Here is a 23310-nt window from a genome sequence, read left to right as displayed (position 1 = left end):
CAGGGGCTTTAATGGTAGTCACTTGTCAAAGGCTGGAGACATAATTTGCTCAGTAGTATTCTACTACTGAAAAAAATTGGTAAAATAGAAGTCAAAGTGGAACTACAAGGTCTTGAGAGGAAAAGTGATGCTCATTACTTTCTATGCTTTCTGTGGAACTGACTGCTGAGTTTTTGTTTTTTACTACTGACTTGACTGAGCAGATGGCTCACCTGTATTTTCTTCTGCAGCAACATCCCTTAAAAATGGCCATACCTTACTGTATCCTGAGGTATCTAAACACAGGGTTTCCACACTTGCAGATTACTAATCATTTTTTGCACTTTTTTTTCGTAAAAGAGTACCTTCATCTCTACCACCTGCTCTTTGGATTTTCGATTTTCCAATGTTCTGTTTGGTTGGTTTGGCTTTGTGTGTGGGGTTTTTGTTTGTTTGTTTTCTTTTTCATTGTGTATAGAAGCAATTCCTTCATTTATGTTATACAAGGTCAAATTACATGACCTGGTTGTTCCCTGTAAACACTCATTAGTTTTTAGATAGTCAAGGACAGGTTTCCAAAAGGAGCAAGGCTGGGACCGAGTGCATCACATGTTCTGTGAGCCTCATCAGCCTCCATGCCCATGACTGCAGGAAACTCCACTTAATGAGGTTCCTACTCATTTTCTATTTCTATAATGAACATTCTTGTCCGTTTTCGATTTTGCTAGAACATCTCTATCAGTGCATCACTCATTCGATTTGTTTCATATTCCAGAAGTAAGTCTTTTCTTTCCTCAAAGCATTGTCTATGTGTAGAAACAACTTCTTAAGATCATTTTCAAATAACTTACGGGAATATATGTATATGGGTACATTAGTCAGAAGAAATTAGTTTATGTAAGTGTAAACCCAAGAACCAAGGCTACAGAAGACTAAACTCCACTCCTTGCCAACTTTCTTCCTCCCCAGTACTTAAGGGGCTCATCCCTAGCAGCCCTTCCAGAGACAGTGAAGTAGTATCCTGGTACTTTGCAACTTTTGCCTCAAAGTAATGATTAAATTCTAGTAACAGCTTTAGATATAAAACTTGTCAGCATCCCTCTATCTTTTATAACGTTTCTTTTCAGTATTTCATCTCTCATGTTGCATTCTACTGCTCTGACACGTAGTAAACAAGAAGGTCCTCACTAAATGCTATCGCAGTTGCTACAGTGAAATGTCCAAACTAGAAGTGAACATAACTTCCTCAACAACTACTGAAAAATGTACTGATTTTTCTTATCAGCCAAACTTGGGCAATCCCCTGACTATAGCAGGAATGTTAAGAGCTGTCTAGTATAATAGTGTCACAGAAAGACTCGGACACCCTGAAATTTCTACCCTCTAAAACACAAAGATTGTACGTTGTCATTTTGGGGGGTTTGATAAGGAGAAGAATCTAAGTGAACTTCACAAGCATATGGCAGACCTACGTGCACCTGGGAGTAGGGGGGACTGATATCTAGATGCTATTCCCCTGTGTTACAGATGCACTGATGTGTCAGAAACCTCCTTCCAGAAGCCCAACAGAGACAGGCAATTGAGAAGCAGGGCCTTGAGATGATAATTGTATTATCCAGATGCCACTTAGGGTTTTTTTTTGCCTTCACGAATGTTCACGTTGTTAAAAACAGAACAAAACTTTTCCTCCCTCAAGAAGATAAAATCCTATTTCATTTAAAAAAAACAAAACACAACAAAAAAACAAACAAAAAAACAGAATTCCTGTTGAGATTTAGGAAGCATCAAGATTAAAAAAAAAAAGGCAGTAAAGTACTACTTATTTACATTTTCCTCTAAAATATAAGGAAGGCCATCTCCCTCCAAATCTTTACATACAGAAAAAAAAACACAGAAGAGAAGGTTATAATTTCATCTCTTAAGTCACAGTTAAATCCTCCACACTCTGTTGGTTTCATACCCATCTCCTTCCTATGTCTGATGCTTATCTCCATCCAGTAGCAATTTTATCCATACAAACGAAAAACATTTTCAATATAGATGCAGGTCTTTGAACGCTACCCAATGGATTTCTTAGTGCCCAGCACAGACCATCTAGTTTGATTTTTTCTCCTCTAACTCAATTGCCGAGACAATCAACTTAAAAATGTAGATGCCGCTTAAAATGCTGCTGCTTAAAAGCAACGTAGAGGTTGACCCTGGTAACTAATGTTGACCATACAACACACACTTGCTCAACAAAATGGGGAGGTTTGACATTGTTGATTACTTTTTCACTTAGGTGGTGATTACTAGTTATAAAGACTGGAAGTAATCAATCCCAATTTAACAGCTGGGCCTATTGATGGGACAAAAAAAAAAGAAAAAAAAAAGCAAAACTAAACAAAAGATTATGTCCACAGTTTTGGATATGAGATGTGGAAAAATACAAAATGTTGAGCAAAACACACAAAAATGAAACACAAATTTGTCAATCGATGGACAAATCTGTAGGAAAACGCTTAGTAACATAAATTCTTCCTCCAAGATTCTCTTTTGTCATGTCTTAAGTTGTCCTGCACACCATCAATAGCCACAGCTGTTAAATTGTGAAGACGTGACAACAAGTCTCTAGGCAAACAACTGCTCAGAGTGAGATCCTTTTCTTTAGGATAATCAGAGCTGGCTGACAAAAGGGGGCCTTACTGAATGCCCTTTCAACAATTTCTACACCAAGAAATGCAGAGAGAGGGAGGGAGAAGAAAGGCAGGGGTGGGGGGAAGCACCACACTGCAAGAACAGAACAGTATCCTTTGCTGCAGTGCACTGCTCTGCAAGGAGAAAAGAAATCTCAACAGTTTAGTACATGCTTCACATGGAGAATTTGCATCAGGTAAGAACACCTCCAGTCGTGGCTCTGAACAACTTGTAGCATGGTACCACGTTTCCCTTTGACACTTCTCACATAGGTGAGGGTTTTATTAGCTACAGAACCCACTGCCAGTCAGACTGAGCTTCCCTTTAAAAAAGAAGCTGGTAAAAACTTTATACATTATAAAGATAAGGTGATAAAAAACAGTAAAAACCATAACAGCTTTGGCCTCACTAGTTTGGAAGAACAGCAAGCACATAAAATGCCTCAGTTTGGCATTATGCTTGACAAATGTGAAACCGAGACGTTCAGGAAACCTGTGAAAAGCTCTCTTCTCTACTGACATAGTAACAGAAACAAACACTGTTCATATGCGCTAAGTAGAGTTTCATATACTTTTTGTCCTGGAAACGATGTAAAAGCCCCCTCCTCAGCCTGTGGAAGACCTGTTACAAGTGCAGACCAGTCACTACTGAAAGAACATGGAATGCCCTAGTGCAAAAGAAAAAAAAAAGGAAAAAGGTAACAATTTGTTATGTCTTGACCATTTCTTCTGTAAATATGTTGCAGAAGCCCAGGTCAAAAAATGTCTGGGGGAGTTCTTGAAGAACTCTTGAGAAACTCAGCCATGTTCACTCAGCTTAGGAAGCAGTTCTCTTCCCAGGGCACTCAAATCAACTAATCAAAGCAATAGCAATAAGGCAGCACTTGTAAAAACCTAAAACAAGAGCTTCCTCAAATTGTCTGTAACCACACTAGTCCTACAGCATTAAGACCTTGCTATCTGTTTTAATACAAGACTATTGTCTACAACAGCCATTTGCCACTTCATTCCATCTCAGTCAGAAAACACTTTGGCCCTTCTGCTCCCCACCCCCATCTCAGAATTTGTTTCTCTCTCCATCACTATTTAACATAATTAAACATATCTTTGAGATCTATAAACACTTGGGGGATACCTGAGATGACAGATTCCACACTGAATGAAAATGATAGTGTGAGACCACAACTACTGACCTCCTCATTTAAGGCAAGACACTAAAATTAATTTTTAAAAAAGTAATAGCAGAAGGGCAACATTTCTGCATATGTTCATGTTCCAAAAAGGCTTGAAGAACATTCATTTTTGTGGCAATCTAAGCTTCGGTAGCATTCCTCCGCCAAGACTTTCGCCTTCACATCACTCCTCTCAGTTACACCAGTACAATGGGCTCCATAACAAAACACATCAGGCAACTCATTTGGGTTAAAAAACATCTTTTGTTTTAATTCTATTATTTTAACCCTGATCAGTTCCCTGTTCAGTTAGCCACACGTGTAGCTGTGCCCACAGGAAGAAGGGCACAGTGCAAAAGTGGGAACAAGCAGCTGGAACAAGCATGGTTTACTGCTAAGAAAGCGTGATTGCCACAATAGAGGATAATGCACAGCTGGATGCACTCTTAAGTAATCACATATTTAAAAGCAGAGCAAAAGATGTAGGATATGAAAACATAAACATTACCAGTTACTGACATGGCAGTGGGACCAGAAGTCACATCACTGCCGCAGCAGGTAAGCAAAAGCACAAACTCTCCACAAAGTACTCTGCCACATGGACTAGGCCCAGCAGTTCACGAGCTGTAACGCAGCAAGCAAACAGCTTCCTCAAGGAGCATGTTCCAAGAAATCCTCTGCTTGAATAACCTTTCATTCTGGTGTAATGCAGAAACCTGTTCATGAAGAATGGGCTTAATGTTTCTTGTAATTCACATATAAGACATTCAGCCAAGTTACAAGAGGAGAAAGGGTTCTCTAGGGATACTCCTACCAGCTGTATATATCCCTTCCATCCATTTAAGACTTCAATTTCCACTTTTTGTGAAAAGGAAATAAACAATGAGCATCCTATCCAATCACTACTCAAAGCCTGTGTTACTAACTTCAAAACAGGATTACCCTTTCTCCATTTTTTCTTAACATTACCTTACTGCAAGTCTAGCTGTATTTATGGACAGAATCTTAGTCAACTGTGGTTAAACTTTCATTCACAATTTAAATTGCAAAAATACAAAAATCTCATTTATTTATTTTTAGCTGACTCAAATTGTACCAAAAGTGCTTGGACTTCCTCCATGTTCTACATGACTTTTATATTCTGTCAGAGAGATCTCTCCTAGTAGCAGTGGCAGCAATAAGGGGAATTTTGAGTAAGTCGTTTACTCTTCACTATTAGCATTTTACCCCCACATGGTACCTCACAAAGACCAGCACAGGAACCTCCCTCTCTCCCCCCTACATCAACTAGTCAGCTTTGGACGCAACTATAAGCATGTACCGATACGAATATTTATTTTTACCTAAGCAATACCTCAGCTCCACAGCTTCCTTCAAAAAAGTGGGGGGATCTTACAAAAAAAAAAAAAAAAGCCCTAAATTAGTCAAATTCTTTTGTGCATGGATGAACAACAGGAAAGCAAAGCCTTGGGGCCTCTGGGGAGGAACCCTGTCCCTGCAGACCTACTCTGATGTGCTCGGGAGATAAGGCTCCATAGTGACACTTAAGGAAAGGCCTGCTCACATTTGAATTTCTGCATTCCTCAAGAACAATTCATGGCAATCACTAACTTTGCAGAGGAGCTACATGAAAGCTTTGGCCAATGAATGAGGGTCATCTGCTCTTTATCACAAGGGTAAACCTCATCCTGGCCAGTTTCTAACCTTTTAACCCTGTGAATTCTTAATTTGCACATGAATAATGGAATTCTTGCCAAGAGTGCAACCTTCAGCTTCCAGTTCCTAACTTTAGAAACCAAGACCTGATCTCCTTGTGTGTTCAAATCTTAAACTCTTGGACAGATTAAAGTTTTTGGTTTCCAAATGCAACACTAAACATTACAATTCTGAAGCAAAAGATAAGCTTACCAGCAAAATCTCTGATCAGGCAGAGTAAAAGAACATCCTTGCACCCTGCTGCTACCAGAGACCTAAGAGAGCATTTGCTTTTTTCCTCCCAAGAAAGAATGCCCATTTAATGCCTATTCTCCACCTGTTTAATATGTATAGTTCTTTCTGTAGCCTGACCACAAGGTGATTTGCTTTTGCAGCAACCACAACTGATTCTAAACAAAACTTGTAAGCCTAAAAAAAAAAAAAAAACAAACCCACAACTTCAAATTTCATTTCATATGACAAAAAGGAATAAACTGCTGCATGGGATAATTTCACATTTGGTCACTAGTTAACCACTTAATCACTAAGTCAACATCACCTACTGTGACCATTACAGATCCGCTATCTCTTCAAGTTTTCTCCAACAGCCGTAAGAAACCTTTTTAAGTATACAAAGAAGAAAAAGAAACCTTTTGTCATAGTCTTACGGGAAGAAAAAAAAGGCTGCAAAACAAGATTATAACTTCACAACACACAATCTATTTGCTTGTGTATCTTCCCTGGTGGTAAAATTTCAGTATTTAAAAACAAACCAAAGCAAAACCATCTTTCTGGTGAAATGATGTGTATGTGAGAAACAAACATTTACGGAAGGTCAATCCTGTCTGAAGAAAAAAAAAAGATCATACAAATGTATTACTGTGCTCCACTACTACAGCGCTCCGTACCATTCCAGAAGTTCTCTCATATGCAGAACACAGAGCTCATCCTGCAACATCTCATATTTAATATTGCCCTAATTTTTCCTCAGTCCTACACAAAGAATCCATCATCTACTGCTTTGCTTTATATTTATAAAAAATGAGATTCCTATCCTCTTAAGAAAGACTGTCTTCAATTTGTTTATTAATGGTGCTGACACTCTGAAACCTAACATTGTGAATGTAAATGTAAACAATATTAATACTTCATTTTTCATCATTTAGTCAAAAGCATCTAAAAACTACCAAGCCTCTAATCCTTAAAGTGAGTAAGATGCCATGATACAAAGTAATAAATAGCCAGTTTTCAGAAATTGAGAGTTCACAGCCTCTTGCAGCATGTGAAAACTCATAACTTTCTTAGAGCCACCTGCTTCCAGGCTGGTCTTCAACTGCCCGAAGCTCCAGATCACTGAACAAGATATTTCACACCTTCCTATGATACCTTATGGATAGTTTTTATATTCAGTTCAGAAGCACATGGGAAAAAAAAAGTATTAACATTCAGACTTTTTTAATGCCAGTTAATGTACTAACTGTATTAACTAATTTCAGATTGATTGTGATAAAACTTGCAATTCACAGCCAAAGCCTAGTTTCCACAGAGGTATCAGTGCCACAGTTTACTGCAACTTGCCACAAAGAACAGGGTTGAAGAGGTCAAAGGGAGCCTTTTCCTATTAGATTAAGTTCATCAGTTAAGTCCTATTAGAGAGAGAACATGAGAGGACTACACAAACTGTGTACTCTCTGTGTTATACTTTCTTTGAAATGATTCTAGCCTACTGGCAAAACTCTGCACTGTCCTGGAAGAAGGCATGGCATTCAGCTCCCAACACACATCTCTTGCTCAAAACGTTTAAAGATGCTAGGAAAACCAAGGGGAACACACACTCGGGGTCAGACCGGTAAAGCTATAAAGGCACTTACATGCAAGAATCTCCCTCACCACTCAGGCAGCAGCAGGGCCTGGAGTGCCCTACAAGTGTGACTCCCCCAGTGGCACCGTGTACAGGTCCTTATGGCAGGTTCCAGAACCCTAAAGCAGTGGCACCAGGTAACAGGTCTTTATGGCAGGTTCCAGAACCCTGAAGCAGTTCCAGAAGGGACAGTACCCATCCGCCTGGCTGAACGTAGACATCAGAACAGCAAGGACTTGGTAATTTAGGGACATGGCTTAATGGTGGGCTTGGCAGTACTAGGCTAAAGGTTGAACCAGATGATCTTAGAGGTCTTCTCCAACCTAAATGATTCTATGATTTAATCTTCTCGATGGCCCTGAAAACCTTTCCTCTCTCCTCTCCCAAAGACAGCCGTTTCTATTATTATTCTACTCTGCCCCAAGATATCCCCAACACTACTCATCATCAGGCTATTGAACAAGAAAAAAAGAATAGATTTGTAGATAACCCTTGTAAAGTCTCAAGAACAGGACTTGAGAAATAAGACCCGGAACGTTGGTAGCAGCATGGCTCTGCATCATCTGCAACCACTATACCAGCATGGCTCTGCATCACTGCTTGCTCTGATGAGCGAACCACATAAGGCACCACAGTCCACGAGGGCTCACAGGTGGCTCTGCCACTCTGGCCATGTCACAGACTTGAACGGAGGCATGACAAGTTTTGCTCATAATATTTACACATATAGAAAGAAACAAGTGTTCTGCAGAATTGTCTTGCTATTTGCTTTTGTAATTTGTCTTTTCATGCGCACAAACATCAGAACAATAGGTTGTTTTGTGCTGTTCAGGAGCTGTTGCCACAAACTTGGGAGCAGGTTAACAAACAAGAGCTGGAACTTACTTGCTAGAGTAAGGTGACTTTTTTGACTGAGAATGGCTCCATGCTTGTTCAGAGCTAAGCACTGGTAAAATCCTTCATCTGACAGCTCTCCTTTCTTTCCTTCCACCTCACTGATGTATAAAGAGCCATTTGATAAAGTGTAGATCCTTTCATTTTCAGATACTTTCCCTCCGTTTTTCAGCCATGTAATAGTTATAGGAGCTTCACCACGGGCCTGGCAGTCTAAAACCACTGGATCCTTCCTTGAGACAATAGCATCTTGAGGCTCCTTCACAAAAAACAGTTCACTAAAGCACCACACTCCTAAGGGAGAGAAAAAGATTTTGACTGTAAGTACAGACGTGCTCGTTACCAGGAGCACTTGTGAGCAATCCTGCACAGCACGAGGTAAACCCATTATTGTTATTAAAGGCTCCAAGACCTCCGAGCCCTTCCAGCTGCACCCCAGATCGCTCAGGGAAAGCTGTAGTATTGACTTCAAGCCGGGTAAAGTCGTCAGCCTCTAGGCTGCTCAGCCTCTTGCCTCCTAGCTTTCAAATGCATCCCAGTGTGGGACGAGCGAGGGAGCGGGTGCCTTCAGCACAGCCCTGACTCAGCAGCCGGGGTGCTGGACGAAGCAGCGGCTGGGGGTCACCGCCGTGCCCCCACAGGCGGCGGGGCTCTGTCCGCCCCCCGATGCAGGTGCCAACTTCTGTTCGCCGGGGGAGCTTCGCCGGCACCCGCCAGGCGCCCGAGCCGCTCGCTAATTTTACAAGCCTGTCAAAGGAGCTAGGGCGTCGTAAAAGGCTAATTTTACAAGAAATCGTTACCGAAACCACTTACTCCGCCCAGCGGAGCCTACCCTCTATCCCCCCTCCTCCCGTCCTGTCCCCGCTGCCCGGGCACCCCTCACAGCGCCCCTCAGAGCCCCCAGCCCTCGGGGGCGCGCGGTCAGCTAACAGCGCCCAGCGGCCGGTTACCGGTGCTCAGGGGCCGGTTACCGGGCTCAGCGGCCGGTTACCGGTGCCCAGGGGCCGGTTACCGGTGCCCAGCGGCCGGTTACCGGTGCTCAGCGGCCGGTTACCGGTGCTCAGGGGCCGGTTACCGGTGCGCGGTCCGCTCCCGCCCCCTGCCGGCGGGGCGGCCGCCAGCCCCCCGCTGTCCCCCCTCAGCCGCCCGCCCCGTCGCGGCGCGAACAAAGCGCGGGGCCGTGCGGCCGCTCCCGCTCCGGCCGGTGCCGCAGGGGCGCTGATGCCGGCTACATGAAGCCACGTGCGGCGGCGCGGCACGGCCCGGCCCGGACAATGGGGCGGACTCACCTGGCAGCGGGAGCAGCAGCGCCCGCAGCAGCGCCCGCAGCAGCGCCCGGCGGCGGAGCGGCGCCATTTAGCGGGACGCGGCTGGCATGCCCCGCCGGCCGCCGCCAGAGAGCCCGGTCAGCGGGCGAGGGGAGGAGACAGGGGGCGGACGGAGCGGCCCCAGCGCGCCCGTCCCGGCCCTACCCTCCGCATCCCGTCTCCATTGGCCTTCGGGGAGGCGAGGGGGCGAGGGGCAGGGCCGGCCGGGGGAGGGACGCCGCTGGACGGGGCGGGCCGCGGCGGACAATGCCCCCGGGGCGGGCGGAGGGTCGGCCCGCGGTGGGGGCAGGAGCCGGCCCCGCGCGCGAGGGGCGGCCGGCGCCATCCGGGCCGACCCCCGGTGCTGCCCCGCCGGGACCCGAGGGCGGCCGCCCCCCGGCCGGTTCCGTGCCCCACGGGCGCCGCCTCAGCCCCCGGGGCCGGGGAGGGAGCTGCCGGCCGGGCCCGCCGTCGGGGGAGCGGGGCGAGACTACCGAGCTACTCTACTCCTGTTTGCAACGAGAGAGGGTTGGTGAGGAGTGGAGCAGTTGGAAATGGGGCCTGGGGCACGGATGCAGCTCTGGCCCAGGCCTGCGGTGCCCGACACAGGTGCAGCAACGTCCAGGTGCTGCAGAGCATCCCTGTGAGCCCACGGAAATGGCCCTCCCGTGCTCACAGTCCGACCGCAGAAGGCAAGGATGGGAGCAGAGCACGACTGGAGTGCTCTTGTGTCAGCGGTCCTCACGGCCCCCTTTTCGCAGCACCGATAAAACCAATTCCAGATGGCTGCGCAGGGCAGCATGCTGCTGCTGAGGATGAGCCACCCTTCACCGGAAGGCAGCCATGAGTTTACATCTGCCCCAAGTCCGAAGTGTAGCTTGCCAAAATGGAACCTGAACTGCAAACATATGGCTTGAGAATCAGGGTATCAACATCCTATACACGATTTGTTTGGGAGATGTCAGAGATGTCATCAAATCAGAAGCTGCTGTTATAATTTAAGCTTTCAGCTTCACCCCTGATTTTACACCATGCTGGCAGCCAGTTTGGAAATGTGGTTTCTAAGCTCTTTTTTGTCTGTTCAGAGTTCTAAAGTTACGATGTAGAGAAGGCATCTTCTTACTCAGCAGATTTGCCCCCTGTTTGCATTCATTGTGATAGCTGCTGACTTCAGTGACAGGCAAGTTTTTACTGCTTTTTGTTCCTGCCAGCACTGCAAAGTTCACAGAACCAGGAGCCAGCAGCTAAACTCAGTCCCTTCTGCTGCATCATCACCAGGACTGGCTACAGCCTCAGTTACTGACTCCTCTAAAAGCGTTCAGGAGAAAATCAGAGCCATAAAAATGCAGTGTAAGCCATAGTTTGACCTACATCACCTTTCTCACTTGTCAGAAATACATGAGCAAAAGATTTCAGATTGCTATGATCTTAGCATAAGTTTTCAGGGAAGGTAATTAGGAAAGATTAGCTTTGCATGCAAATCACAGTTACCCAAGAGATATCCACACAGTTTCACAGTCACTTTTCACAGCAGAACTGAACATCCACCATTTTGGTGTCCGAATACGGGTACATACAGCGACAGGATCCACTTAGCACAGTCTTTTTGAAATTTCCTCACTGTTTTACTTTATCCAGTCACTAAAGATAAGAGTGTGAACTACGAAAAAAGTATCATTTATTAGAACTCAAAAATAATCCAAAGAAAATTGCTTATGAATAAAATTCATTCTTGCCTGTGGCAAACTCACACCTTCCATCTGCAGCTCATCCCAGTACTGTATTCTCTCCTACTAAACTCTGGCTGATCAGAGTGACCAGAATTCAAGATTCGCTAGATGAGCTCAGCACATCTAGAAGACAAACACACCAATGGGGAATACATCTGAAGTATCTGGTATAAAGTCCCAGGGTCACCCTCCCAATGGCTGCAGGGAGACAGTGCCAACAACAAAAAATCAATACATTTCTATTTGCAATTTCCCCTTCTAGCTATGTCCTAAATTAGGCATTATCTTTGAACTGTGTGGGATACATCTAAAGATTTGGGTTTTTTACTCAGAGGTTAATGACCGTTACACACAGCATGATGCTCCTGGAATGCATTGGACCTCACAGAACAGGCATACCAAGGAATTGTGTGAAACTACTTGGGTGTTAAACAGAACGCTTCCAAATAACGCTAATAAAATGTGAAAATTGTATTTAATATTTCTGCAATTCTCCTTACTTAATTTGAAAAGTCGATACTAAGGCTATGTTATATTTAAGGCATTTAAAGTTGCATAAAGGTAAACAAATAGATAAAAATCAATGTTTTTGAGACGTTCATACATTGACATTTCCAAAACAACAATTCAAAATGCATTCCAAGGCCTGGACAAAACATGTCCACTTGTTAAAGCTCTTTGGAGAGATGCCAAACATTTCACCACAGCATCTTACCAAGGCAAATCTGATCAAACAGACAAACATGTACCTTCAGTCAGCACTGCAATTCCTACCAACTAAATAAATCCAGGAAACCCACATTTTTATGTCGTGACAAAAAAAATGCAGTCTTTTTCAATGAGTATCTAACAAATATTTATCAGTTAGCTTGATTTTCCATATGGATTTCCCATTACTGCAGATGTAATCTGAGATACGTTTCTGATGTGTTCTGATTTGATGTATTGCTTCCAGGGGTTTCCCCTCCACATCCTTCACTAGTGACAGAGCAAAGCCCCCCCATGCAGTGGGAGTCAGGGCCCCTTGGAAGACTTCTTGCCTGTGTCTGGGGCGTCCCTGTGACACTGCTCACACGTGGGCTGTGTGCAACCTCCCAGACAGCCGTGGGGCTGGTTTCTAGCAGTAGCCGCTGTCGCCAAACAGCAGCGAGGCAGAGAAGGGAGACCACTCCCGACAGTACTTTTATTTCAGAACCCTGGAGGTGCTTTTTGTGGGCCCACACTGTGATTACCTTGGCAGGGTAAGTACCCACTGAAGTCCTCCAGTGCAATCCAATTTAAAAAACTCAGAGTTTCCGCTTGCCCAGAAGAGTACTTCACAAGTGACTCCTGAAACCACCTAGAACTCTGTGGCAAATGCGCTGCTCCAGCACTGTGCATGTTGGAGAGATCTTTCCACAGGCTTCTCTTCCAGACAGGATACAGGAACTCCCCAGTGGATGCTGATTTGAAGGAAATACACAGAAAGTGAGTGCCAGGGGTGTTTAGCATCATAGTCTCAGGCAAAATAATATTTTTTCTGACACGAGAAAGGGATATTTTTGCTCACTTCGCACTGACATTTTCCCCTTTAACTTACCTAACATGCATCACTAACACAGCAAAATTAACACAGCTCTGTGTTATCCAGTAACATTTCTATATCATGTGCTTTGGTTAGTTGCTGGGTAGGGTGAAACTGTCCCTTGTTACATGTAGTTACTTCCCCCCAGCCCCTTGCTCTGCACAGCCTCAGGCAGGGTGCTGCTTCCTGCGGGTGGGCTGCAGCGCTGCCCAGCACAGGACATCGTCCCACTCCCCATTCACCCCAATCCCCATTCACCGGCCCTTTTTGAGGCAGGCATAGGTCCTAGTGGGCAACGCAGCAAACGTGCCTTCAGAAGGGGAGCTGAGACCAAGCCGTAGTCCCACATGTGGGCTGGTTTCCATTAACTGTGTCTGTGCTGGCTGCTGTACTCAGCTGCGGCAGTGAAACTGCTTTACCATCTCCCTGGACTACGCTGTGCCAGCAGGAGGTTTTGACTCCTGAGATCAAATACGATGTTTGTCTTAAATGGCTTAGCAAAGAAAAGTGCGTCCCTTTGGAGCACTCCTTGTGCCTGCGTCTGGGCAGCTACAACACCAGTATTTCCATTTTCATATTTCTGTTGAGCAAAACAAATAAATTCCTTAGAATAAAGCCATGCTGTAACTAGATCCGCATAAACTCTCCCTCCTTAATTTGTCAGATATCATTATTTTAACACGTATTCCAGTAATTAATGGGATCAGAGATAGGGCAGACTTGTGATAACATATGTAAATTCATACTTCGCCACTAGCTGATAAAGCCATTGAGCCACAGTTTAAAGGCACTGCCAGCTAGAGCTCTGTCAAATACACCATGTTAGTAAACACGGAGCCAATAAATACAATTATCTACTTGGCTAACAGTCTCACAGAAGCATTATCATGAGAAAACCACGACAGTTCAGGATGAGTCCAAGATATTGCCAGCCAATACAAACAAATCTGTGCCTACTTTGCTCCAGGGCAGCAATTTTTCTCCTCCCACCAACACAGGCTTTTTCACTTGACTCAATCTGTACTTTTGGCATATGTGGGAAACTATGTAAACTTCCCTAGTTTTGTGGTTCTTTTCAGACCATGTAAACCCTTTTCTACGCTTTCTCTTACATTTTTGGGTCTGCAAAGCAGATTATTTCTTTGAAATATACGTGCATAACTTGTAACACTTCAGCAGTCACCACTTCAATGCCTTAAGACCTGAGTAATACCTCTCTTTAAAGTGCTACCAGCAGCTGGAAAACCAGCACACTGTCCAGGTTACTGTCTGTGAATTACCGGATTGACCTCATGCTGCATTTCTCTCTCAGCCCGAGCCCTAACAAGCACAGCTTATGTTTCCTGAAAACAACAATTTAAAACATCAGATTGACATGAACCAATCTAGCTCAGGTCTTTGTTCCACTGCTCTTCTCTGTGTGTGGTTGCTAAAATCCAAAATTTTGGTCACATCATGATCCAGCAAGATGAAAGAGGGACTTTCCAAAGGTGAATGAAGTCTCATGACCATGATGTTTACACACTTTGTCTGAAGTGCTAGCAACAGGTCTGGAACAGAAGCTAATAGGCAGGACTCTTCAGTGTGATGGCAAATGGCAGCCTCAGGAAAAGGAAAAATTGAAAATTCACCTGCAACTGCATTTCCCCTTAGTGGACTCCATGTTTATAAGATCTCTGTAGCCACAACAGGCCCCAGGTCTAGGCCACGGATGGAGAATGTGGTTTTCTTCGAGTTTAATACATATATTTTTAAAACCATTTACATTTCCTTTATTTTGAACCAGAAATAGTTCAGTTCTTCTGTGGCCAGTTTTGCACTAGGCATTTCAGCTCAGTTTTCCTTTTCCTTCTCAGAAACCAGAGAAGAAGGAATAGCATCGTGTTGGCTGTCTCACCCTGGTGGTCTGGGAAAGGCCGCGACAGAACATGGTTGGCCTGGACACAAACTGCCTGAGCTGTGTACCTGCAGTACCACATCTGCCTGACCTAACAAGCTCTGAGACACCTGGGGAAGTAGATTTGCTCCATGGGAGCCAGTCCCCTGCTCTGGCTTCACACAGCACTGCTCCAGCACCTTAACGTCACAGGACAGAAAAAGACAGGGAAGAGCACCTCTGGGTGGAGAACAGTATCTGTAAGAGTCAGTGCTGCAGCCCTGTGGCCCAAATCTATTTCCGAACCAGCATATAATCATCCAAACTGCACTCTTGGTATCCCCATTGCTCCCAGACCCGCTCAGCCAACCCTTCCCCGACGCCAGGTCCTAGCTCAGGCTCTGGCTCTGCCAGCAGATCCCCGCGGGAGCTGCTGTGGGTCTGTCTGGTACAAGGGAAAGTGTAGCTACAGGCACCCAGGGCAGGGGACAGGGTACAGCCACCACAAGCACCTTAGCACAGCTGCTGCTGTATTGGAGCTGCAATCATTTTTCAGGACAGGCTGAGAGCAGTGGTAATTGGCAGAGCCTTATTAACTGCAGGGGAATTACGGCAATTTGCACTGGTTCAGCTCTGCCTTTAGCCAGTGGAGTCCTGAAAATCCAGCTAACGGGCAGCCACGTCTGCGGCACTCCTGGTGTGGCATCATTAACCCTTCTGCTTGGGGAAGCCCCTTTCTTCTTTACAGTTCTTGTTCCGAGTGTTTTTGATCTGGTGTCACTAGAGGCATGCTTAGCCACTTCCTTGCTGCTCATGCCAAACTCCTGATCCAATTACAACTGTATTCACAGATTTACAATATGTTAAGCTAACTCCATTAAGATCCACTATACAAATGTTTACTTTCAGCACATTTGGTCACTTAGTGGTTTCTTGCTTCATTTTGAACCCGTGTACAGTTACCATCTTGGTTGCCTTCTCAAAGGAGATTTACTCCTTCCCCGAGCAGATGGGCAAACACACCTTAGGCTGAGCCCTTGGGATGCTAATGAACTTTCTCTCCAGGGAGCCTTCCTGTACAGGAAAAGCACACCTCCTCGACAAAGGGATTTTAACACAGATCTCATACGGTTATAAACCAACAAACACCAAAGTGGAAGAAATACAATTATTTGCCACACTAGCGTGGTTTTGTGTTTTTGTTTTTTTTTTTCCTTCCAGACACCCTCCGTGATCCCAATCTGCTGCCCTTAATCAGTGGGTGTGCCTCTGCCACGTTGTTTCACTGTGCTCTGGAGGCAGCCTCCAGAAGTTCACCCCTGTCCTTGTCACACCAGGGTGAAGATAGGGTCTGCTATGAGCTTTGCCAGGAGAAAGAGGACCTCCTCTTGGCGCTTTTAACAAACCACACAGCCACAGCTGCATAAAGAAAAGGCACACACCTGAGAGCATACCTGATCCCAGATGCACTCTTCTCTTACGCACAGCAGAGATCTAACAGCGTGGGGTTTGGGTGCACCACAGCCCCACGCTCTCTCTTCCCAGCACTTGTGCCAGAGCCGATGCTCCACTGCCTGCAGTAAGCTCCTCCAAACACCTAACCTTCCAGAAAACTCTTCCTTCCCCCCCCCCCCCAGTAGGACTTCTTTCCTCCTGGTTTATCTCCCTGACCTGGCTTGTAGTACAAAATGAATGGAAAACCACCAAAGGTTGCACCATACAGGCGAAGGTACAGCAATAGCACAGAACAGCAGCTATGGTGTCTGTGCACCAAAACACATGGAATAACTTCATTAAGGTTTTATGTGTATGTGGGAATTGCAAGGAGGAAGAGGAACAGCTGGCAGGTGGAGGAAAGCTGCCCCATATGCTGCATTTGTAATATTTTTTTTTAAAAAATAGCACAGTGCAGGCCTCTCTCTCAACCCTATTCCCTATAAATAAAGTAAAAGTAAAAATCCTGAAAATGCTGCAGAACTGTACTCTGATATAATCTTCTATAAATCAAAACGTTAATACACCAGGTTGATAAAATGAGTCTCAGACAGAATAAATGAACAGAAAGAAATTATCTCCTAGGTTACCCCTTCCTATGTTTGAATCTACAAAGGAATCTCTCAAACCTTCTAGAGAGAGGCAGCTTTTTGTCAGTGTCTTTCTTGTTTATCATGACAACCCACTGTTCTGCAGCTATTTGTTTAGCAACAGGCATGAAATATGGTCTCTTTTCATCCCTGTGTAAGTTACCTTCATTCTGCTGTTACAACAGGAAACACGCAAATCATTTCTGTCTTTTTTCCTCTATATGTTTGCAATCAGGAAACAATTACTGGAAATAAAATAAATGAAAAACAAAGCAAGTCAGAGGCCAACTAGCAGTTGGACATATTGCTGAATATACCCCACTACAGATACCTATTTATTTTTGCTGTGAAAGACCACAGCTCTTTTCTTTGTCTTAACGTTCTCAGCTTATTAACAATGCTGCCTTTCCTCTTATCTACTATTTATCCTGAGGAACTATTAAAAAGAAGGATTGGAGGAGGCTTCCTGCTGCTCCTGTCCCATTTCATCTCACAGAGACATAAGGAATTGCTGGTCAGGGAGAGGCCACTTGGCCAAAGCAGCCTGTGCCCTGTAGGTTTATCTCCTTGCTGCCAGCACAGCTCCCTCCAGCACGCTGCCCTGTCACGGGAGAGCGATTGCCTCTCAGGAGTGTGAAGATAAACAGATTTGAAGCCTTCAAGGCATGTTCCCAGCACCTCCTCCCGCTCACACACATACAGACTCATCCTGCAAATGCCCCCATGCACAATGTGGCTCTGGGGATGGATACTAAGATGTTTGAAGGGCCACATGAAGCTGTGACTTACAGCAGCACGCCTTTACCAAGAATTCGGGCCGAACCGCTAAAGGCAACACCCAGGTGCAAGGAGTGAGCCAAGGGGAGGGGGGTGAGCTGAGGGGAGCCAAAAGCTGGGCAGCACAGGGGGTTGTTCTTTGATGCTGAAATTACCACCTCCATCACCCACAGTCACCGGGATTTTATCTCAGCTAGGCTACTGGAATCACTTGGGATCCCATGGGGACTTCTCATTTTCTGGAGGCTCTGGAAGAGCTATCTGCCCAGCACGGGGGTGAGCCGAAGGCAGGAGGCATGGCTGGATCACGGTGCCCTGCAGGGCAGGAGGAGGAGATCAGAGGCAGGAGCGCTGCCATGCAGGGAGGCTCTCCTGCAAGCACAGCCACAGGCAACCTTAGTTCATCTGATGCAATTCAGCGCTTTGCAACGTGCTGTGCCTGTACTGGGGTGGCACAAGGGCTTGCATGGCCAAGCGAGGAACCAGATCAGACAACCGAACCTGATGGAAATAACACTGGGGGGGGAAACTACAAGCATTTTTTGCTGGAATTAAGTCCCTGGTTCAGTTTAGCATGTGGCACACACATATGTGCCTGCATAGCATGGAGACCAGGAGAACAGCCAGCCGTTAAGGCTGCTGGTAGTTTCAGCCGTGCTGCTATCCAGTATCTAGTAATTACCCTGGGATTATGTTTCCTAAATAGTAAATAACATTTTGCTGTTATTCATGTTCTGATATCTCTGGAAGATCACAGTGGCCAAATGTTAGCACATGGCAGAACTTGTTGCATCAGGCAAATAATGCACGTACAAAATACACACCTTATGCACATCAAAATGTTCATCCTACCTAGGTAACCAGGAAAAGTGTGTGTGGAATAGTTTTGAGGAGCAGGCCAGTGCAAGTCATTGACTGGAAAACTTAGCATCCCACTCAACATCAGCATGCTGTTGCAGCAACTAAACCATCATGCTGTAGACTAACTAGATGAGAAAACCCTCACCAAGCAGAGAGCCATCCAAATCCTCCTGACTATTGAAATTCCTGCCAATTTCAGGAGAGACAGAAATGCACAAATGCTCTTTCTGAGGTGCCCTGAGCAAGCTACAGCCCCATCCCTGTTAGCACCACCAGTGCGGGATGCCCTGAGTCACACCCCGTGGCTCAGCTCCTCGTCCCCATCTCATCCCGCCCCTGCTGCAGCTGCAGCCCAGTCTGCAGCCCCCAATCAACAGATTTAGCTATTCAGTCATCATGTTAGATAGAACATGACAAGGATTAATTTCTTCATACAGTGAGAGACCAGCTGAGCCAGCCTGTTTGCACCTTAAGAATCAATTACGTAACTAGACTTCTTTCAATGTTAAAAAAAATGTAACTATTTGCTTTCCTAATTCTGAAATTTTTCATGTACTTAAGTAATTTCATCTTATTTCACTTATATAAATGTCTACAATTTTTTCAAGTGAAAATTAGATTTTAGAAGTGTTCGCAGTCTTGACAAACTTTGAATTCTCACTGTGGAGAACAGTAAAAATTATTTACTTTGGGAAAAAAGGCATAATTTTTAGCTCCATGTTAACTGAGCTCAACTATATTATTTTTGTCTTGAATGAAGCAGCACCTCTTATTTTTTAATAACTAATTTTGAATTACACTAACAGAAAAGCAGTTTTAAGATTCTGATTAAGCATGGTGAATTATTTTTTACTAACCTGTAAAATAATTAGTCTGTGAATCTTCAGCATAGGATATATATGATTGCTTAATACTGTCCACACAGGAGGATGCCCACAGTTATTGGACTGAGATTCTACATATGAATGAGCAGTTTCCTCATCCCCTCTTTTTTAGTCTATTTCTGTAAGCTGACAGAGAAAGTAAGGCATTCATTTAAAAGTTTGCATTTTAGCAAGCAATAGTACATGAAAAATAATTAGGAATTAAATTATTAAGGGTGGATGACTAATTGTTGGGCAGCACTTCATAGAATGGGGGGAAGAGTCATAAATCTGTCAAACACTTTCCGCAACTGAATTTATTGTACGTCACAACCAGAAAATAATGTGCTATAGCTATTCAACATGAAGAAAATACATTCACAGAAACTGCAGTTTTAGGCAGAGAGTCAGTTCCAAGCTTTTCTATATAGCAACTACACCCAGGAACTCAATTACCTGAGCAAGGGAAAAAAGCCGGCTTTCAGGACAAAGGGATGGCATGGCATGGAGAGGGTAACCTCTATTAAAGTGGCATAGTTTGTCATATCTGACAACCCACTGAAGAAAGTTATCACTAGTTAAGGGCCTGACCCTGCATTCCTTAAGTAGACAAAAATCCCTTTGAAGTCAGTGCAGCATCCTGCTCAGATAACTATATCAGGATTTGGCAATTAATGAAAACTTTTAATTTCTTAAGTAGATTATAGAAGTCTTTCCCTGAAAACAAACAAACAAACAACCCTGTTACTTGTTACTCCCAGCAACTCCTAGGCAACGCGGGTTTGTTTCCAACAGCTCTTATAGCACAGTAGCTGTTGCTTACTAACTAGGAATTACCAAAAGTCAGAACCACATTGTTTTCTATTTGCATTGATCTGCCTTAAGTGTTCTTCTCTAGCTGATGTCTAGTTGAAGGTTTTGACAGCTTTGCATTCAAAAGGTCAGTAACCAGTCCTCAGGGCAATTTGATTTAAACCTTTAGCATTTTACTTACTCCCAAGCAGCAGTGCATAGTAGGACATGCGTGTTTGCAGCCTCTAAAAGGTCATACTTTGCAGCCCTTGAAAAAAAAGTCTGAGTCAGAAATATTTCAACTTGTAGAAAATATCAGAAAAGCTATCAGACAATTACAAAAACATTTTCCATTAAACTTCCACTCAAAAGGGCTTAAGAAACACAAATTGCGATGCATGTTTTAGTCTGTGGTATAGTTGAGCTGAAAGTTTTACACTATCACATTTAGGAAGGCTGCCTTATCTGTCTTTCCTCAAGAGGCATGCTCACTTAATGTTTGTTCAGGTTTTCCAAGGCACTTCGCTTCTCCCCTCCCCCCTAAATCCCAAGCCTCTCTCTCTGGGACAAAAACCTGAAACCTACAATGCAGAATTTGTTTGAAGTCTCATTAAGCAAGAAACCTCAAATTAAGGACAGCTCAGCAAAACAAAACATTTTTCTACAGAGTCACATGGATGTAAAATAAGTATTACATAGAAGTTCTCCCTCATTATCCCCTTTGTGAGCTGTTTGTATTCTGATTAGTGTGCTAATGATATATGTTTCACACAGAAAAAGCAATTAAGTCTCTACTTCAAAGAAAAATGACTTAGTGTAAGAGTACCAAAGCTTGTGCTTGCTTCTCATGCCGATTTTGTGATGACGTAGAGCAATGCAGCAGCTAGTTAAATGCTTAACTCTCATTTATAAGAATGGAAGATAGCAGGTATTGTCCTTTTAAATGTACAGACATTTCAGTAAGGTGCTTCTATGGCACCAGAGGTATGGTTTGTTTTGTTGTTAGTGGTGGTCTAACTGCAGATAAATACACGAGCTCCTCTCAGTTCACATCATACGAACTGCATGTTGATTCCTTTAAAGAAATGGTTCATTAAAAAAGGAGATGTTAAAATAAACAAACTGCACCCAAAAAGCAGAATCTCATACAAAGGAAATAATTTGGTAAGATCCTATATGAGGAATCCAAGCACCACGACAAACTAATTAACAAGAAACAGAAAGGAAAACACAAATAGACAGTATGAAGAATAACAGAAAAAAAAAAAGACTAGTCTTCTGTTTTAACAATCTACACTATTTCTGACCACACAAGAAATGAGTAAAATGAAAACATTATTTAAAAATACACATCTTCAGTATTAAATATTTCATATGTGTTTTAGTATGTTCTCATTCTAATGATGTGATTTCCACTCTGGGGACTTGATAAAAGTATAATGTATTTGCTAAATAACATTTAAGCTACACTGGGAAAAAAAAAAAAAAAGAACAAAAGAAAAAAGGAAATCTGTGCTGATCCAGGTCACGTTTCATACTGAAGGTATGCCAGAGATTTCTGTGGATTTCCATGAGACACACACAGATTTTTGTAAAGACAGTCAATTAGTAAAACAGCACCACAACTGTGGTATGGATTTACAGAGTAAATCAAACACCAAAGCATCTGGTAGTTCGCAAAGTAAGTTTATGTATGAACATACAATGTATGAACTAACAATGAAGTTAGAGAGGAGAAAAACAGGGTAAGGAAGGAAAATTATTTGCCTACATTCGATGCATGATATACTTAACCCTGTCTCTAGTTAAAAAAAAAAAGTTTATACATTAGATACGTGACTCATTAATAGTATTAAAATATTTTAAGTCACGTCTCCTTCAAGTCGCACAAGTGAAGCCTCAGTTGCACTTCAAATAAATTGTTTTAGCCTCCTAAGAACGCACAGTTCTGCCTCATGATGCAGTAAGAACGCTGAGGTTATAGTTGATTAACTATACCATTTGATAAAAAATGAAAGATCTGAGACAACAAAAACCTAGCCTAAAAAGAGATGAGTTTTGAAGGAGAAAAAATAAATACAAAAAAAAAAATCCCTCCCAAAATACTAAGTTACTGTTGGATATTTCTTATTCACACTTAAAGCCTCATTTCTGTAACACCACACCGCAAAACATTTACACATATACAACAATCCTTAGAGTAAATGAGAAATTTAGAGAAAGACAATTCTAGAGAAAGACCAAAATACCAAAAGTCAATACAAATCAAATTATTAATATAGATTGAAAATCTAAGAAAACCTCGCTTACAGCAGTGAGTGAAAACCTTGCTTACGTAGACCTTTGAATTAAAATCAGTTTATACCACAAGCCCTGTGCATTTCTTAGTTGAGCTTATTTTGTACGTTTTGCTTTAAGCTAAATAATTTAGTTGCCTGCATTGCATTTATTTATTCAGGCTTAACACTAAACAAAGTTAATACAGATACACCAGTTGCTATATAAATATGATAACTAATGCACAAATAAATTTCACCAGTCATCCTGGTTAAACACTGAAACAAATAGTTCAACTTAGCCAGGAAAGTTAAGCTCCTGAAAAATTTGTAAGAGGTTTTATACTGTGCGTGGAACAGCTAACCACATCTTGTCAGAAGATTGCTGTATAAATCACTTTCCCATTCCACTTCAGGTAACAAGGATCAGGTTTTCTCTTTCTGTTGATGGGATATCAAAACCAGGATAAAAAAATAATAATAACGGGGTAGGAATTATTACAAATACCGCGTGTTGTGTGTATCCTTCCCAACTCAGCGCTCCCTCGGGCAAAGCAGCCGGCGCCATCTTGCGGCCTGTCCGCACAGCGCTGCCGGGCCTCCATTTGGCAGCCAGCAGCCGCTCGGGCTCGGAGGAAACAGAGGCTGGAGCGACGCGGCCAACCCTCGAGCTCTTCGTGTTGCTAAAACCCAAAGTCAAACAGACGAGATAACGACTGCTGAGGAAGGCATCAGCCAGGGGGCACAACATCATTCTAAAAGGAAAAGGTCAAGTACAGGCCAGATTCTTAGCCGTGTTTTTCAGATTCTATTAAAATCAGTTTGAATCAGTAATTATTTGCAGAAGCCACTATCAGCGTCAGTGAACACTACTGCTTACAGCTTTCAGCCTTGGCGAAGCCCA

The 23310-nt window shown here is 43.6% G+C and overlaps 1 protein-coding gene and 1 long non-coding RNA gene across 6 annotated transcripts in view; both read right to left on the bottom strand.

Moving 5' to 3' along the window:
* The window catches only part of PRTG (protogenin), an 83713-nt gene extending 73914 nt beyond the window's left edge, over nt 1–9799 (bottom strand). The window contains exons 1-2 of one of the 5 annotated variants that reach the window (XM_048060083.2): nt 9566–9799; nt 8268–8570 (exon numbers count right to left, since the gene is read on the bottom strand). In XM_048060083.2, the coding sequence (XP_047916040.2) occupies nt 8268–8570; nt 9566–9632 (370 nt within the window). In that variant the 5' untranslated portion in view covers nt 9633–9799. Of the gene's footprint in view, nt 1–4334; nt 4543–7392; nt 8233–8267; nt 9068–9565 lie in introns of those variants that run through there. The other 4 variants (XM_048060084.2, XM_013177333.3, XM_013177332.3 and 1 more) reach the window with 4 other exon arrangements.
* A 2032-nt stretch (nt 9800–11831) lies between these two features.
* Nucleotides 11832–21509, bottom strand: LOC136791693 (uncharacterized). Its single transcript, XR_010834228.1, has 4 exons — nt 20333–21509; nt 19333–19485; nt 17001–17082; nt 11832–12755 (listed from the first exon to the last, which is right to left on the bottom strand). It is a non-coding gene; the product is annotated as an uncharacterized lncRNA (long non-coding RNA).
* Between the last annotated feature and the right edge of the window lie 1801 nt (nt 21510–23310).

Source organism: Anser cygnoides, chromosome 11 (assembly GCF_040182565.1).
Source record: "Anser cygnoides isolate HZ-2024a breed goose chromosome 11, Taihu_goose_T2T_genome, whole genome shotgun sequence".
NCBI classification, from domain to species: Eukaryota; Metazoa; Chordata; class Aves; order Anseriformes; family Anatidae; genus Anser; species Anser cygnoides.
The sequence above is the reverse complement of the archived record's forward strand: the minus strand, read 5'-3'. Positions and strand labels throughout refer to the sequence as shown.